Source organism: Corapipo altera, unplaced genomic scaffold (genome assembly GCF_003945725.1).
Source record: "Corapipo altera isolate COAL_440 unplaced genomic scaffold, ASM394572v1 48b, whole genome shotgun sequence".
Taxonomy (NCBI): Eukaryota; Metazoa; Chordata; class Aves; order Passeriformes; family Pipridae; genus Corapipo; species Corapipo altera.
The window spans coordinates 15,927,496-15,942,427 of NW_020884884.1; the positions used below are offsets into that span (position 1 = coordinate 15,927,496).

A 14,932-nucleotide genomic window follows, 5' to 3' on the forward strand; every position below is an offset into this window, starting at 1 on the left:
TGTGTTGCTAAAGGATTAAAAATAGCTAAATTATTAAATTACTTTGATTTGACTACTAAAGTGTATTGGGGTACAATATAGCAAATCAACCTGTTTGTCAGCTTGAAACTTTTCTTTTTCGGAACCTTTGAATAGTTTAAATATTCTGTCACTTCTGTTTTATTTTTCTGGTTCTTATGAATTCTTTCTTGGAAGTTGTACCTTAGCAAAATAATATTCTGTGGTACTGTGCTGACTTTGTATATTTTTGTACTGTGCAGTTTTGAAATACATGATAAATAAGCTACTATGTTTCTCAATGCATAAGATGCCCTTTACCCCTTCTCCTCCTGTAGCTGCAGATGCAGGATTATACATATATCCTGCCCACTAAAGTGCGGAATAATGGATCGGATATTTGAATTCAGACCAGTTAGAAAAGATATAACCTGTTTTGGTAGTCACTTTGAACTTAAGTGTGAGAGATTGTGATTTAAGATCAAATGAGTACAGAGCCAAATCTTGGTATGAATTACTGCAAATACGTGGACCTACAGAAGGATGTCTGTTTCTTAATAATAAATTCTGTTAATTGAAATTTTTTATTCTATATTTGGTATTAGTTCATACATTGCTGTTTACTGGAGCGTGTCTGATAGTTGCTATCATAGATCAGCAGCCATACTGTTTTTACATGGCAAATTTTTACATGGCAAAATACAGAGGAAAAAACAGAAATACAGCTGTGGTTGGATGATTTGAGTCCACTAAAAGTAGACCAGAACATGCAGAATTTGCTGAAAGTCAAGAAGTTAGTCAAGAAACAAAGCACATTAGAAGTTTTGTCTTATCAAGAATTGTCTTTTGGAAACAGCAAAGCAAAAGTACCATAGGATTTCTATGAAAATATACATTATTACTACAGATTCATGAGGTGTTATAGTCTGCCAGAGTAGTGATTGCTTAAGGAAAGAGAAAAATATTACAGTGTTTTCAGGTTTGATAGAAACAAGAGGGTCAAAATACTGCAGGAAGCAGGGCAAATTGGAAAAATGTTTGAGATTGTTCTTATCTAAGCTAGGATGTGGAAAAGTGGAAGGAATATTCTCAGAAAAAACAGTGGCCATGAAAACATGCTGTACATCATGGTATATTATGTTGCTGTGTATGAGAATTTCTAATGGCAAGAAATACCAATTTCTATTGGTATTTCTGGGCCTTAAAGGGAAGTAAATGAAAAAAAAAAAAGTAGAATAGCAAAATGTCTTAATGAGATGCAGATATAATGGGGCTATGAAGAAGCCACTCCTGGCAATCATTGACATGTAAGCATAGAACTGCTGGAGCAGAGAGTGCGTAAAGAAGGAAGTGTGCTGCTTATCGTGCCTTATTACACATCAAAGCTTTTGCCCTTGGATGTTTCCTGTAACAGACCTTTGAAAAGTGTTATGAAGAAGCATTGGAGTAAGTGGGCGATGGAGGGATGACTGGGTGTTTGTTTACACTGCAGGGAGTTTACAAGGCCTTACTGTACAGGTGTGTTAGTTGATTGAACATTTTGAAATGGGTCATAGCAGAAGCAAAATGTAGCTGAAGCAAAACACTTGCTGGTATTAAGGAGACTGGATAAGACAATATAGAGCTACAATTCTGAAAAGAGAGAGAGACTTCTATTGTTTCAGTGGTTGTGAGAATCAAGATGACATGCATTTAGTGATGAACTATGAAAAACAGACTACTGATTAAAGGTAAGATAACAATAAAGCTTGTCTTCAGTGTTGTAAAGCTGTCTAAAGAATGTACAAGGTTTTACTGCAAGTAGTTGTAACAATTCAAAGTGAATAAATTTTTTTCACGACTTTATCTTTGAGGGGTTGATGGAAAAGTGCATCTTCTGCATAGAAAACACAGAACATGTTGATAATTTTAGGACTGCTTTATCTGTACTTTTGCCAGAGTTTTAATAATTGTTACAGTCCTGCTTCCTGGATTCTTCCTCTTCAGTTTGTAATATAACAACCCTTATGCTTCCTGTTCTGAGGCACTGCCTAAATTTCTGCCAGTACATTCGTAGTCTTATCCAATCTTCATCCATTTCCTTATTTGTTTAATAAAAACCTGTGTAAACATTACTTAGTCATCAATGATATTTTCCCATTATATTGTTTTACAGTGGCAAATTTATCATGTCTCAAAAGTTAATGAATAAATCTAGAGTTTGGTGTTTCTCCCAGCAAGACAAGGAACATCAGCTAGCAGCAGCAAAATTTTCCTGTACCCTGATGTGCATGTGGGAACCCAGCTTGGTAGCTGTAACTCATGTCCTTGTTCTGAGGCTTTCAGTGATGGCATATCAGTATTTGGTGTCGCTTTGGGGCATGTGTCAGATGAATGTTGCTTTAAAATGCTTTTTGAATAAAAAATTGAAGTGTCTATCCTGGTAATAGCAACCGGATGAAGAATAATTGTTGTCTATAATATTGGTTTTATTGGTTCTAATAAGGTAGTTTATGTCTAATGTTTAGTTCTTTAGCCACAAAAATTTATACCTGTTATAGACCATTTTTACTTGTAGGCTAATTCTAGTCTTGTGTGTTGTTGAACATAATAATACAAAACAAATTGGTAATTGCAAAAGTGACTTTATTGTGATTTCTTTTGTCTCATGATGATGGTTATTGTTGTTGTTTAGGAAACCTGAATTGACTGACTCTGCCTCTCTGCTAGAGACCTTCAAGTTTCTTGAAAATGCAGCTGCAGAATTTAGTGATGAAGAAGATGAAGAAGATATTGAAGGAAGAGAGAAAACAATCATTGACACCGCAACAGTGAGTGGAAAAAATAATTGAAAAAGTTACGAAGAACAGAAAAAGTGAGATTAATGAGATGCCTATAAGCAAAGTATATGACTGTGTATGTACACGTGCAAATCGTTAATGCATCTTTATGATGTTCTGTCCAAGCATGTGTGCATAAGAGGAACTATATATGTATTTCTGACTTTGTGCATACAAGTTAAGCTTTTTTCCATCTAAGTTTGCAGTAACATATTGAATTTTTTAAAATTTCCTTTTTACTGTTCCAGTTCTATTTTTTGTTATATACTGGAAACAATTTTTAAAGTATCAGATGTCCTCTTTTAAAAATTTTCAGCTTAGTTTGAAGGTATTTTTCATAATGTTGCCTGTCAAAAATGCATTGATTCTTGAATATTTATTGAAAAATTCTTGATAATTAAAATCACCTGTAGAAATTTGTCCTTGTAGAATATAGAACTGAGAAATACATTTCTCTTTAAATAGCTTCTGGAACGAACAAAAAAGTATAACCAGAAGAACTCTAATGTGATTAATAAACTTTTTTTGTTTCTTTGTTCAGTGAAATGCCTGAACCTACCAACTCTGTGATCTATACTTTGCTATGTTTTATTCATATGATGACATAAAATAGATACATGCAATCAGTACTCAATTTTATCCTTTTCTTTTAGAAATTAATATTTATTCAGTGAGTTGTGTTTCCTAAGTATTGAAGCAGATAAGAGTTATGATGGATGTGATTATTTTTGTGGTCAGTTTTAAGAATTAAAACACTTAAAACCCCATCAGTTTTACAGCATTTTTCAAGAGGCTCTTTGTAAACTTGTTCCTGTCATCCATGGGCTGTGAACTAATGTTGGAGACTCTTCTGTAAATCTTCTGTAATACAGTATGTTCACTAAGCCTGCTGAAGAAATGAAGCTTGAAGTTTAGAATTGCTTCAGCTTTTGAAGTTTTTTCACTGTATTTAGAGGAAACAGTCAGTCATGAACTATGAGATGTTGGCCTATGTACTGAAGTCTTTTCAGACTGACCCTTAGCAAGGTTCCAAGTCAAAATATTTTAATATTGTAAATTTTCTCCTTCTGTAGAAGTAGAATTTATGCTGTGGTTTTCACGTATCATGGCATCAGCTTACCTGTTAGTCAAATAACTGTAAAGCATCTAGTCCATTTTGATTATGGAGGGAAAAGTAAATTTATTGCAGAAAGCATTCAGTGAGATCTTTCATTAAAACGTGTATTTTTTTTCTTTTACCAGAATTTGCTTTTGAGTTTGGAAGGAAAATGCAGTTTAAAAATGAAAACACCACATTTAAATAATGATAATACCTGAGAAAGTATTCAGGGTGGAATGATTTGCTAAATCTATGCAAATTAGCTTTTGACAGTTGTGGGGTTTGGGGTTTCATTTTTTTTTCCTAGACCTGTATTTTGGTCCACGTGTAGAGTGATTTCAGAAGTGAAGGTCAGAAAGGCTATTTTCACAGAAGTAGAGTAAGTTTGGTTTTGCTGAAGTGTTTTCTACAGCATTCTTGGTTTTTTGTTTGTGGGTTTTGTGTGTTTTAAAATCAGTTTTAAGAGAAAGTTTGCACTTTCCAGTAGTAAAAACAGATAGTAATGGTCTAGGTCACTGTAAATTCATTATCAATGATTGGTTATTGATGGTCACAGGAAAGAAAGAACTACAGACAAATTCCATTTTGACTTAGAAATTGGAACCAAGTCTGCATACTATTCCAGATTTGCTTATTAATGTGTACTTTTCTACTTCCTCTTCAACTTTCTGTTTGGATTTTGCATAGAAGACAAGACTACTGCTCGGTATAAAGATGTGTGTGTAACTTAATTCAGCCTTTCTTCCTGTCCTTTCTGACCTTTCAGATTGTAAGGAAAAGAGTGCTGTCTGAGAGCAGTGAAGACAGAGATACAGAAGAAGCTTTGAAAGAGTTTGACTTTTTGGTTACCTCAGATGATGGTGATGGGGAATCGAGAAGTTCAGGAGATGGAACAGACTGGGGTAAGGAAACTGAATGCATCATACCAGGAAAAAACCAAAATGCGTGAAGAATGTATTGTGATTGATCAGTTGAGAACTCTGGCAGGATCACAGCACCTTTTGAGTATTTCTATACTAAATAATTGGCAGATCAAAGCTCTCTTGAAAAAATATTCTCATTTTTCTGTACACTGCTTTAATCTAAGGATTCTTTGTGGTTTATGCTTCTGGTAATTTTTCCTTTTGAATATTAAGGCAGGTAGAATTTAAATTTTTTGAGTGTTGTTTCAATGTGTTTTTCCAATTACTCATGCTAATGAAAGGCTGTATTTTACAGTTATGATATGAAAGTTATTTTGTGTTCTTTGCTTTCTCCAGAGAATAATGTGAGTCATAAAGGCTGAATTTCTTGTACTCTTATTGTGAGTTAGCAATTTGGGCAATATAAACACTTCAGTTGCTCAAACTTTCCTTAAAAATTTAGCAGAATAATTTATCTTTAAGCCCACTACTCATAAAGAGGCATTTCACAGACTGTTCTCTGTCCTTTGATGTTCATGTCCTGCAACCCAGAATGCCAGCATCCACTTTATCTTGACATAATTATTTGCCTAAACCCATTGTGTAGGGAAGGGAAGAAAGAAGAAAACTGGTTAAATATATTGACGGGGAGTTGTTTCCTACTTAAGCTGCTCTGGAAAGTCTTAAGGATAAGTGAATACAGAGGGAGCTATTGACAATGAATGGGAAATAACTGAGCTTTATAATGGAACTACAACTGTGACAGACCAATAAGCCATGGTAGCTGTAGCTCTCACGTGAACCATCAGCTCTGAGATGCTGTATTTTACTGAAACCGTGTCAAACTCCTGGTTGGACTACACATTATTGTGTGATGTAGTCTTTCTGCTTAAGAGGATGTGTTGTAATATCATTAGATATAGCAGTCAGTATTCTATTCACAAAAAACCGTTTTTATGATAAAGGTTTTTCTGATACTCATCTTTAATATTAAAATTTTATCCATTTATGCTTGGTAAGTGTAGCTATTGCTTGTGTCACCGAAAAGTCAGTATGCCAACAGGAGCTTTGTGTTCTCAAATTCACACTTCTGGTTTATTTTTACTTTCATTGATGAAAGCTGAGTACAAATAAGCACAATTCTAACATTTAAAATAAATTGTCATGAAAAGTAGTAGTCTAGAAATGAGTTAGAGGTTTTCATGTTTTTCAGTTACTTGTTTCACAACCTGTGTCTTTTATGGTAACTGTATATAAGACTAAGCTTCTTCAAAGAACTGCCATTATGAATCACTGATGTTACTTGAAGTGTAACTGATGTAGTGTAGTGACCTCAGAAGCAAACAGACAAAATTCTTTCTTTGGATCCCAAGTATCAGTTCTAGTAATCTGTTGAATCCATTTAGCTTGAAAGGTCCTCAGATGTGTTCAGGTAATTTTTAAACTATAAAGCACTTGAACAGGAGTAGCTCAGGATCCACTTCTGAAATTGAACAGAATCTTTAGGACATGTGGGAAGCATCCTGGGACAGTCTGTAGAAAATTAATATATTAGGTATTTTACTGGCAACAACACAGTCTAATAAAAAGCTGTTTAAACTTGTTTTTTTTTTTTTTTTTGTCTGGAGGAGAGGAAAAAAAAATCTCGTCCAGCCAGGGAAGAAAAGCATAATTAGAACTTGAAACCTAATCCCAGAAAGAATACATACTTGTTTCTCTGAAGCCTGATCTTCTCATATCTTATTTGACTTCTTCATGCAGTTTTTGATCATTAGTGGTAATTGGGGCATATGTATTAAGAGGACATGACTTAGCCCATAGACTATTTTAGAGTCTCTCTTCAGCTTAGTAATACCTATTTTCATAGCTTCTGCAAAGGACTTATGCTGCTAAAATTTGCATCTTGAATTAGTCTGTCACTCATGAATACAGAATCATGACTGGAGGGTTCAAATGAAGGAGGGGTCATCTCAAAAAGTATTTTGTTCTTCTGTGGTGTAAGTCTAAGCAGAGTCTGTTTTCTCAATTGCTTGTACATTAGGTAGTTATAGGCTGGTAAGATGCTTTTTTTTGCTATTATTTAACGCTCACAGTAGTCTCAGCCCCTCCGTGTAACTCCAGCTGCCTTAACCATCTTAGTGGCTCCCTTAGACTTGCTACACTACACCAATAGTGGGTACTCAGCATTATACCTAAAAGGTTTCTGAGTATTACAGATATTACACTGGATGCAGTACTCACAGGTGTGATCTCCCAAGTGCTGGATAGAGGGGAACAGTCACTTCCCTCACTGGTTACGTTCTTGTTAATACAGCCCAGGATGCGGTTGATTGCTTTTCCTGCAAGAGTATGCTGCTGAATCCTGTTGAATTCAATGTTTATGGAGGATTCCTAGGTCTCTTTTAGCAAGCATCATTTCTGACAAGTCAGTCCCTGTAATAACCCATGTCTGGTTTTTGTCTTCTGTCCAATCATAGTGACTTGCTCAGATTGTGATTGATAGTGTTGTGCTTCCTCTACAGACATGTAATTTCTGCAGCTTAGTCTGAGGGTAATTTTATTATTGCTCATATTTTAAAAAGGTCTATAATAGCTTACTGATCTGCAAAGCAAAGTTGGTCTGAAAGGAATTAATTTTTAAATAAAAAGATTGAGATTTTAATGAGAAAATAAAGCAAAAAGTTAACGAATTTAAAAAAATTTTGTACCTGTAGTGGTTATGAAAATAAATATATATATGGAAAAGCTGTATTACCTCCCCTTCTCCTGGAAATTATTTTTCTAAGCTGCCTCAGTAGTCTCTCCATATATGGGAAAAATGACTTGGAGATTTGAACTCATGTAACATGTTTTGTTCAAAATCTCCAAATACCGTACAATTGGAAGGATATTTCTTCTCTGTATCATGTCACAGTGAAAGCAATTTGGGAGAAATATTTAGAAAAAAAAAAACAAACCAAAGAAAACAAAAAAGGGGATTTTTTTTTGTTAGGCATGCTGAAATATTTTGGGGTTCTTTTCCAAAGATTAATAATTCAGACTTTCACCTTTTTGTGAAATTTCATGGGTTTAGCGCTTTAAGATTTTGTTTAAACCATGGTGACATGTATACTATGTTCCAAGATTATTTAAATGTGCTACTGCTTTGTGTAAATGACAACATAGCACAAAGACAATAAAATGAGAAATTAAAATGCAGTGATGCAACATCTGAGTTGTAAAGTTATGTTGACAAGTAACATAGCTGTTTCTTCTAGATATAGTAATTCTTTCCCTGGAGGAAAGAAAAAAACCTGAAAAATATGTCCTGATTTATTATAAAGTAAATGTTGCTTACGTTTATGAACAGCTCTGTGCTTGGTTATAAGAATTAGACGTGAAATTTCATCTCAATTTTTTCTTAAGAAAATTCTGAGCAAATAGAAGTGGAACGTGAGTAGCAGTTTTACAGCTTTCACAAGCTTGGTGCTATTTCTGTCTGTTTAAAATAAAAGACAAATGCCATTGACAGCAGCTGTTGCCTCCTTCAGTGGAGATCACTTGGTGACATTATTGAAAAAGGATGTTTCATTTGTTTCACTTTGTTTAGAAAAGGAAGACCAGTGTCTCATGCCTGAAGCCTGGAATGTCGACCAGGGAGTTATAACCAAACTCAAGGAACAATACAAAAAGGAGCGCAAGGGGAAAAAGGGGGTGAAGAGTAAGTGGAAAACATTGCACTTTAAAATCATAAATCTCACATCTTTCACACCCTTAATTCTATCTCTCTTTCAATGTTTTCCTAAAATTACTTACTCTTTTACTTTGCTGCTCCTGACTGCTTTCCTGTTCACCAGTTCTCAGGGGTTGAAATTAATGACAGACAATCAAGTTGCCTGATAAATAGTTGGGGATTAGATATAACTTCTTCCAACCAAGTGTTGGATTAGTTAAAAATTCTTACTTTGAGCATATTTTATACTTTTAGATACTTAAATTGTAAAAGGCATTGGTTTAATAGTTCACACTTCAATACAGAAGACTTCAGAACCCTTTCTTAGCTGGAAACATGCCAGTTTCACAGGAAGAGTTAAAGTCTGGTATATAAATAAATACAGAAACCAAACTGGAAACTGTTTTGAGTATCTCATTAGATGACAGTGGGAGAAAACAGGTTAATTTCTACCCCTGTTTATACTTAACATTCACAACATGAAAGTCATACTATCATCATAATTTGTTATGCAGGGCTCGAAATAGGAAGCAACTATGACCATCAGTTTATTTGTAAATCACAGGATTTCTTTATTGACTTCCATACCTCTGGGACTAGCCTTTAAAAAAGTTGGATATTGTTATCCAAACAAAAAACTATGACCAGTATCTGAAATACAGTTTCTAGCCCTGTATTATTTTTTTGTTTTATTTCTTGAAATACAGATATATTTTGTAAAATCAATGGGTTTTGATAAGTAAACCTTAAAACTTTTTGAACTCAGATGGAGTGTTTAAAATGAAACACTGTATTGACAGCAATATTTCAAACATCTAGCCATATTGAGAATTCATGTGTGAAAGATGTATATTAATAATATTGCATGTAGCTTGGTAAGAAATATGAGAGATGTTTCTTCCTTTGTGGGAAGATGCTTATGAATACCGAGGAAATTCCTACTTCCAAAGAGATATGCATAATGATACAGAAGTGTCAGATCCTCCCATCACTGAGGCTGACTTGTTATGTTACTTTTTGTATTGATACTCTGATAAGATCCTGCTCAGCAGTTGGTTATGTTGCTGAAATTGTGTTATCAAACACATACTCTAAACGTCCTTTTTTTCTTTTTTAATAAAAAAAGTAAATAATTACTAAATTTTAAATTTCTCAAGAGATATTTTTCTCATCTTTGGGATAATATAATTTACCGGAATTTAATTGCAAGTCTCACAAGAAGCTGAACTGACCAACTAAAGTGTTCATGTTTCACAAAATTGATTCTAAATTTCTTTATAGTTAAGGTAGACAGGGCATGCCAATATATGACTTCAGTGAAATTGATTTTTTAACTTGTCTGTTATTTTTAAAATACACAGACATGCTATGTAGTTCAGGGTAATAGCTGTAGGGTTAGCTTAGCAGAAATTATTTAATCAAACTGTTGAAATTCTATTCTTGAACAGCTGTTGAGAATTTTTATTTTTGATAATAAAACTTAATTGCTGGTATAGACATAGATATTATTGGAACATGTTTTATATATTTATGAGAAAAAATCATGATATAAAGGTAGCACTTGGACATCCAGTGCTCCTTCATGAAGATAACTACTGCTCAGTACCTTTACAGTACCTTTTGGATTGACTTGATTGGTTTCATCTTGGAAGACAAAATGGTTTACTGCAGCAGTAAGATTAAGCATCTTTCCATGTACAAACTATTGTTGGAAGGGCATCAATGCAGAAAAATCAGGAAGAATCGCAGCCTGTTTTCAGCTATTCATGATATTGCACAATAGTGAAGAAGAATATGAGGAAGGCAGTCTGGAGGAAAAGAAGGGACTAAATATTTTGACCTTAATTTTATAAAGTTTGTTTCTATGACTTTAATCCCATCATACATGGTGCTTAGACACTGAACTGCTACTAAGTAAAATATTGTTTTTATAAACCAGATATTATATAAAACAATCTTGCAAAATCCTTCTTAGTGTTTTCCTCGATTGAGTAATATTTTGGTGACAGACAAGTTAAATACGATTTAGTTTATTATCAGTCATTATGGTTAGGGTGGACAAAGTAGAGTTTGCAACTGCATTAGTAAACTTATGATTTTGCAAGGCTGTAGTAAACATTCCTGTGAAGTAGTAAGAGAATAGAATCATAAAATCGTTTTATGAGAAAATACATATATTAGAGTACACTACTGTATTAAAGCTGCTTAAAAATAGCTGTATTATTTACTGGTCTAGGAAAAAACATAATGGACTATGGGTAAGACATTTTCCCATTCTTAATTAAACTTACAACAGGAAAAACTACCGAAGATATGTTTCAGCCTCAATCCTATATAAAACAGTCAAAACAGGGATGTGGGAAAATGATGGAGCAAAGCACAGGTAAGTGTCAAGAAGGGCATGGGTCTTCACCATATGTAGCTTCAGGAAGTAGGCCAGTGAATCCAGTTGCATTATATTTTAATATAAGTAAAACTTTTTGGATTATATAGTTCACAATACTACACTACTGCACAAATAAATTTAAAATAATAATGTTGTCATAACAATATGCTGCGCAAAGTACCTGATGCACAAATTCTAAAATATTCACAGATGTCAGCTATTGTTTTGGAAAAGTAAATATTCTAATAATCAGTATGACTCAGTTGGAGGCATTCTTCAGCATCCCGTAAAAGTAGCAGTATGAGTTTATACATATGGGGAAAATTGTGCGTTCTGAATTCTCAGTTGCTTCTATCGCTTTCTTTTCAAGAAATTCATTTCATGCTGGATGATTAGTTACTGCTGAAAATAGGTGCTCATTAGTTTTTCTGTGGTAATGTCATAATGCGAGGTAGGATCCATTGTTGCATGTGCTGCTGTAGCATATCTAAGTAGTGTCATCGTGTACGATGCATAAACCGTTTAATTTTTTGGTTTTTTTTCTGGTTAGGGCCCAACAGGTCAAAGCTGCAAGATATGCTTGCAAACTTGAGAGATGTTGATGATCTCCCTTCGTTACAGCCATCTGTTGCACCTTCTTCTAGGCCCAGTAGCTCAAGGCTCATTGAACATGAGATAAACAGGACGGATGAAGGTAAATATTAAAGATGTGCATAACACCTTAGTAAAGGATGGATGTTTATAGTTCCTTCTTAAAGATTATCCTCTAAGACTTTCCGAGCACTTTACAAATTACAATTCAGCAAATTCCGATTCTGTCTAAGTGCAATACATGGCGTTGCCATTCCTTCTTTCTGGTCCCTACTAGTAAGGTCAAGACACGTACCTAAGGTCAAGTCATGTTTGAACATGATAGAAAACATAATTTGGCACATGGTGGCTTTGTAATATGATGATCTTAAATCACTTGCTTTTGTTTGTGCTCAAACCTGGTAGCCAATCGGGGAACATTAATTCTGAGGACATAAGATCATCTTTTTTTCTCCCCATGCACATAATTTTAAATTTATGTATGTATGTATACACACATACATACAAATGTACTCTTTTTTTTTTTAAGTGTAGGATAGAGGCTCTGCAGGTAAACACAGCTTTTAAATGCATGTGGTGATTATGTAGTGAATCATACAGAACAACTTAGAGCTTGCCTCTGTATTTCTTTCCATAATGTATTCCAAACATTAAAAAAAATTCTGTATGGAAGGCCACACATCTTTGCAATGAAGCATGTGTTTATCTTCACTAGTATTATGTCTGAAAAATGCTGAACCATCTATTTGATTCAATATTTGAATGCTATAATATGAAGCATAATAACATAATAGTGTATGAGGCTTTATTAATTTGTCAAAGATCATATTGCAGCCTTCCAGTGCCTAAAGGGAACCTACAAGAGATCTGGAGAGGGACTTTTTACAAGGGCATGTAGTGATAGAACAAGGGGGAGTGGCTTCAAATTGAAAGAGAGCAAGTTTAGATTAGGTATTAGGAAGAAATTCTTTACAGATTACCCAGAGAGTTATGGATGCCTCATCTCTGGAAGTGTTCAGTTCCAGGCTGGATGGGGCTTTGAGCAATGTGGTCTGGTGGAAGGTGTCCCTACACGTGAGTGGTTGGAACTGGATGACCTCTAAGGTCCCTTCCAACCCAAACCATTTTATGATTCTATGATATCATGTGCCCTATTTAAATAGTAAATATGTGTTTTGAAAAATGAACAAGACATGAGTTCCACTTAGCAGTCTTTCAGTGAGTGTGAAATAGTAGGTCGGCCAAGTTATAATTAAGATGCATAAAAAGTCCCAGCATGCAGCATAGTTACCAAAGATCTCAGTAGTTCTGTTTCCTTCATGCTCAGTGATTTTCTTTATGAAAGAAGGGGGTAACTTAGCAACGCTTGGGGAAGTGGAGGAATTTTTTGTTGAATGTTTCATTTCCAACTTTTCTCACATGTAGTGAGAACTATGTTAGCAGAGCACTATTTTCATGTCCTTTCAATAATGTGTTTTTTAATTCAGACATTCAAATGCACTCTCACAAAAAAAGAGGAGGACAGCTGATTTTTATCAGTCTGAGTTCAGTATTGCAAACTATGAGCTGTGTATTCCTTTGTAAAACTGAGACACCATGATATTTTTGGCATACAATTTTTTTATTCTAGTAACTTTTCAGATTTGATGTCCTGCATGCATTGTGTATTGAGTGGAATATTTTGTCATAAATTCAAAAGAGAAGAAGAGAATGGTAGTGTAGACTTCAGGGTGAAGAAGGTAAGAGATGTTTGTGATTAAAAGGTAATAACTAAGAGACCTGATCGAACAGTAGAGCTTGAAAGGCTTTTATTTGGTTGTAAAAAGTAGTGGAAAGCAAACAGAACATGCAATAGAGATGTGAATGTGGAATGGAAAGATTAACTTACTTTGTGCTGGGTGAACTGAAGGTGAATTGGATGACATCTGAACCTGATGCCTTTGGGACAAGAGGGAAGCAGACTGAACAGATCAGGCTATTGATTGTAAACTGCATTTTTCTCGGTTTTAACTTAGTATTGGTGCTGTTAGACTTAAACAGATGCTGAGAATGAGGTGACATTTCCTTCTCTCTCTCCCTGATTCCAACAGTATTTGCCAAGGCTTGTATTTACAATGGAGCTAAAAGGCGAAAAGATTATAATTTATTTAAAAACCCTTGTAATTTGAGACAAAAGGTGTATAAAGATCAGTGAAGTTTCTTGTATCCAGAAGATAACGCATTTTCATCTATTCAGTCCTCCTTTTGCGCTGTATAGGCTTGGAGAGCTGTTGTACAGGGAACTTCGTAAAGCTTTTGGGTTGTACCACTTGATGCAGAGCTTTATGTGAAATAAGTGTGTATGCTGTACTCCTTAGCCTTTGATCTTCCTGTTTCTAGACAATCTGCCTATGGATGTGTTCATGTTACAGTGACTGGAGCTCCTATAGGCATGCTATAGAAGCTGTTAACTAGTAAGTTTGGATACTGCTAGTACAAACATGGAATTCAGTGTTGAGCAGCCTGTTTGGTAATTAAACTGATTTTACAAGTAGCAATGAATTGTCAGCTTCTGGTCGTATTGCTCGATTGGAGTGCATGTAAACAGCTTCATTGTGGATGTGTTTTTGGATGTGTGTGGATACCACGTTAGGAAGGTGTGGATACCATGTTAGGAAGGAAGAGCCCAACTGCTCCCACCAGCTATTCTTATATGCATTTTTGTTGCTTCTTCAGCACCTATTTGCATATTCTGTGGCAGAGTTGGGGAAGGGTCTGAGCTGTTCTGTGTTACTTGTGCATTATTTATGGGCGAATGGTAGTGTCCTCTTCCCACCTGTGGCTAATTGCACACCTCAAGTGCAAGTATGTTCAGAGGATGCTGTTTATTGGTAAGTACAGTGATTATTTTTAGAACAGATTTTTTTTATGCATCTCTGTATATCTTTTTCCCCCTCAACTACTTGTAAGATGTTTAGCATTTTGAAAGTGGAAAATGTACTTTTGTTATTCAATGTTGTATAAACTCAAGTTTCAAGATTTTTTTTTGTTTTGTTTTGGTTTCTTGCAGTGGAAGCTTTAACATTCCCTCCTTCTTCAGGGAAATCTTTCATTATGGGAACAGATGAAGCCCTTGAAAATGAGCTGGGTCTTGGAGAACTGGCAGGCCTTACTGTAGCAAATGAGGCAGATTCGCTGACTTATGATGTAAGTGGTTATTATTGGTAACTCAAGGTCTTACTGTCTTTTTGTTGAAGGTGGATGCAAGTTACATGTGTGTAGACTCAGCAGAAAACATTCTCCAGATGAAATTATGCTGCCAGAGGCTGTCACAAATTTTTACTTGATAAAATTGTTTTTCCCATACACAGCAGCCTTCAAGCTCTCTGCAAGCCCTTCTCCTTCTCATTTGCCTGCCATGTCATGCGAGTAGTTGAAAATAAATGT

General features: G+C 34.9%; 1 protein-coding gene across 6 annotated transcripts in view; it reads left to right on the forward strand.

Annotated features, from left to right (window-relative positions):
• STRN (striatin) overlaps positions 1-14,932 on the forward strand; it is a 67,054-nt gene that overhangs the window by 34,818 nt on the left and 17,304 nt on the right. For 2 of the 6 annotated variants that reach the window (XM_027641265.1, XM_027641271.1), the window contains exons 6-11: positions 2,672-2,807; positions 4,682-4,817; positions 8,407-8,517; positions 10,826-10,912; positions 11,466-11,609; positions 14,556-14,692. In XM_027641265.1, coding sequence (XP_027497066.1) covers positions 2,672-2,807; positions 4,682-4,817; positions 8,407-8,517; positions 10,826-10,912; positions 11,466-11,609; positions 14,556-14,692 — 751 coding nt within the window. The remainder of the gene's footprint in view (positions 1-2,671; positions 2,808-4,681; positions 4,818-8,406; positions 8,518-10,825; positions 10,913-11,465; positions 11,610-14,555; positions 14,693-14,932) is intronic. The other 4 variants (XM_027641267.1, XM_027641266.1, XM_027641269.1 and 1 more) reach the window with 4 other exon arrangements.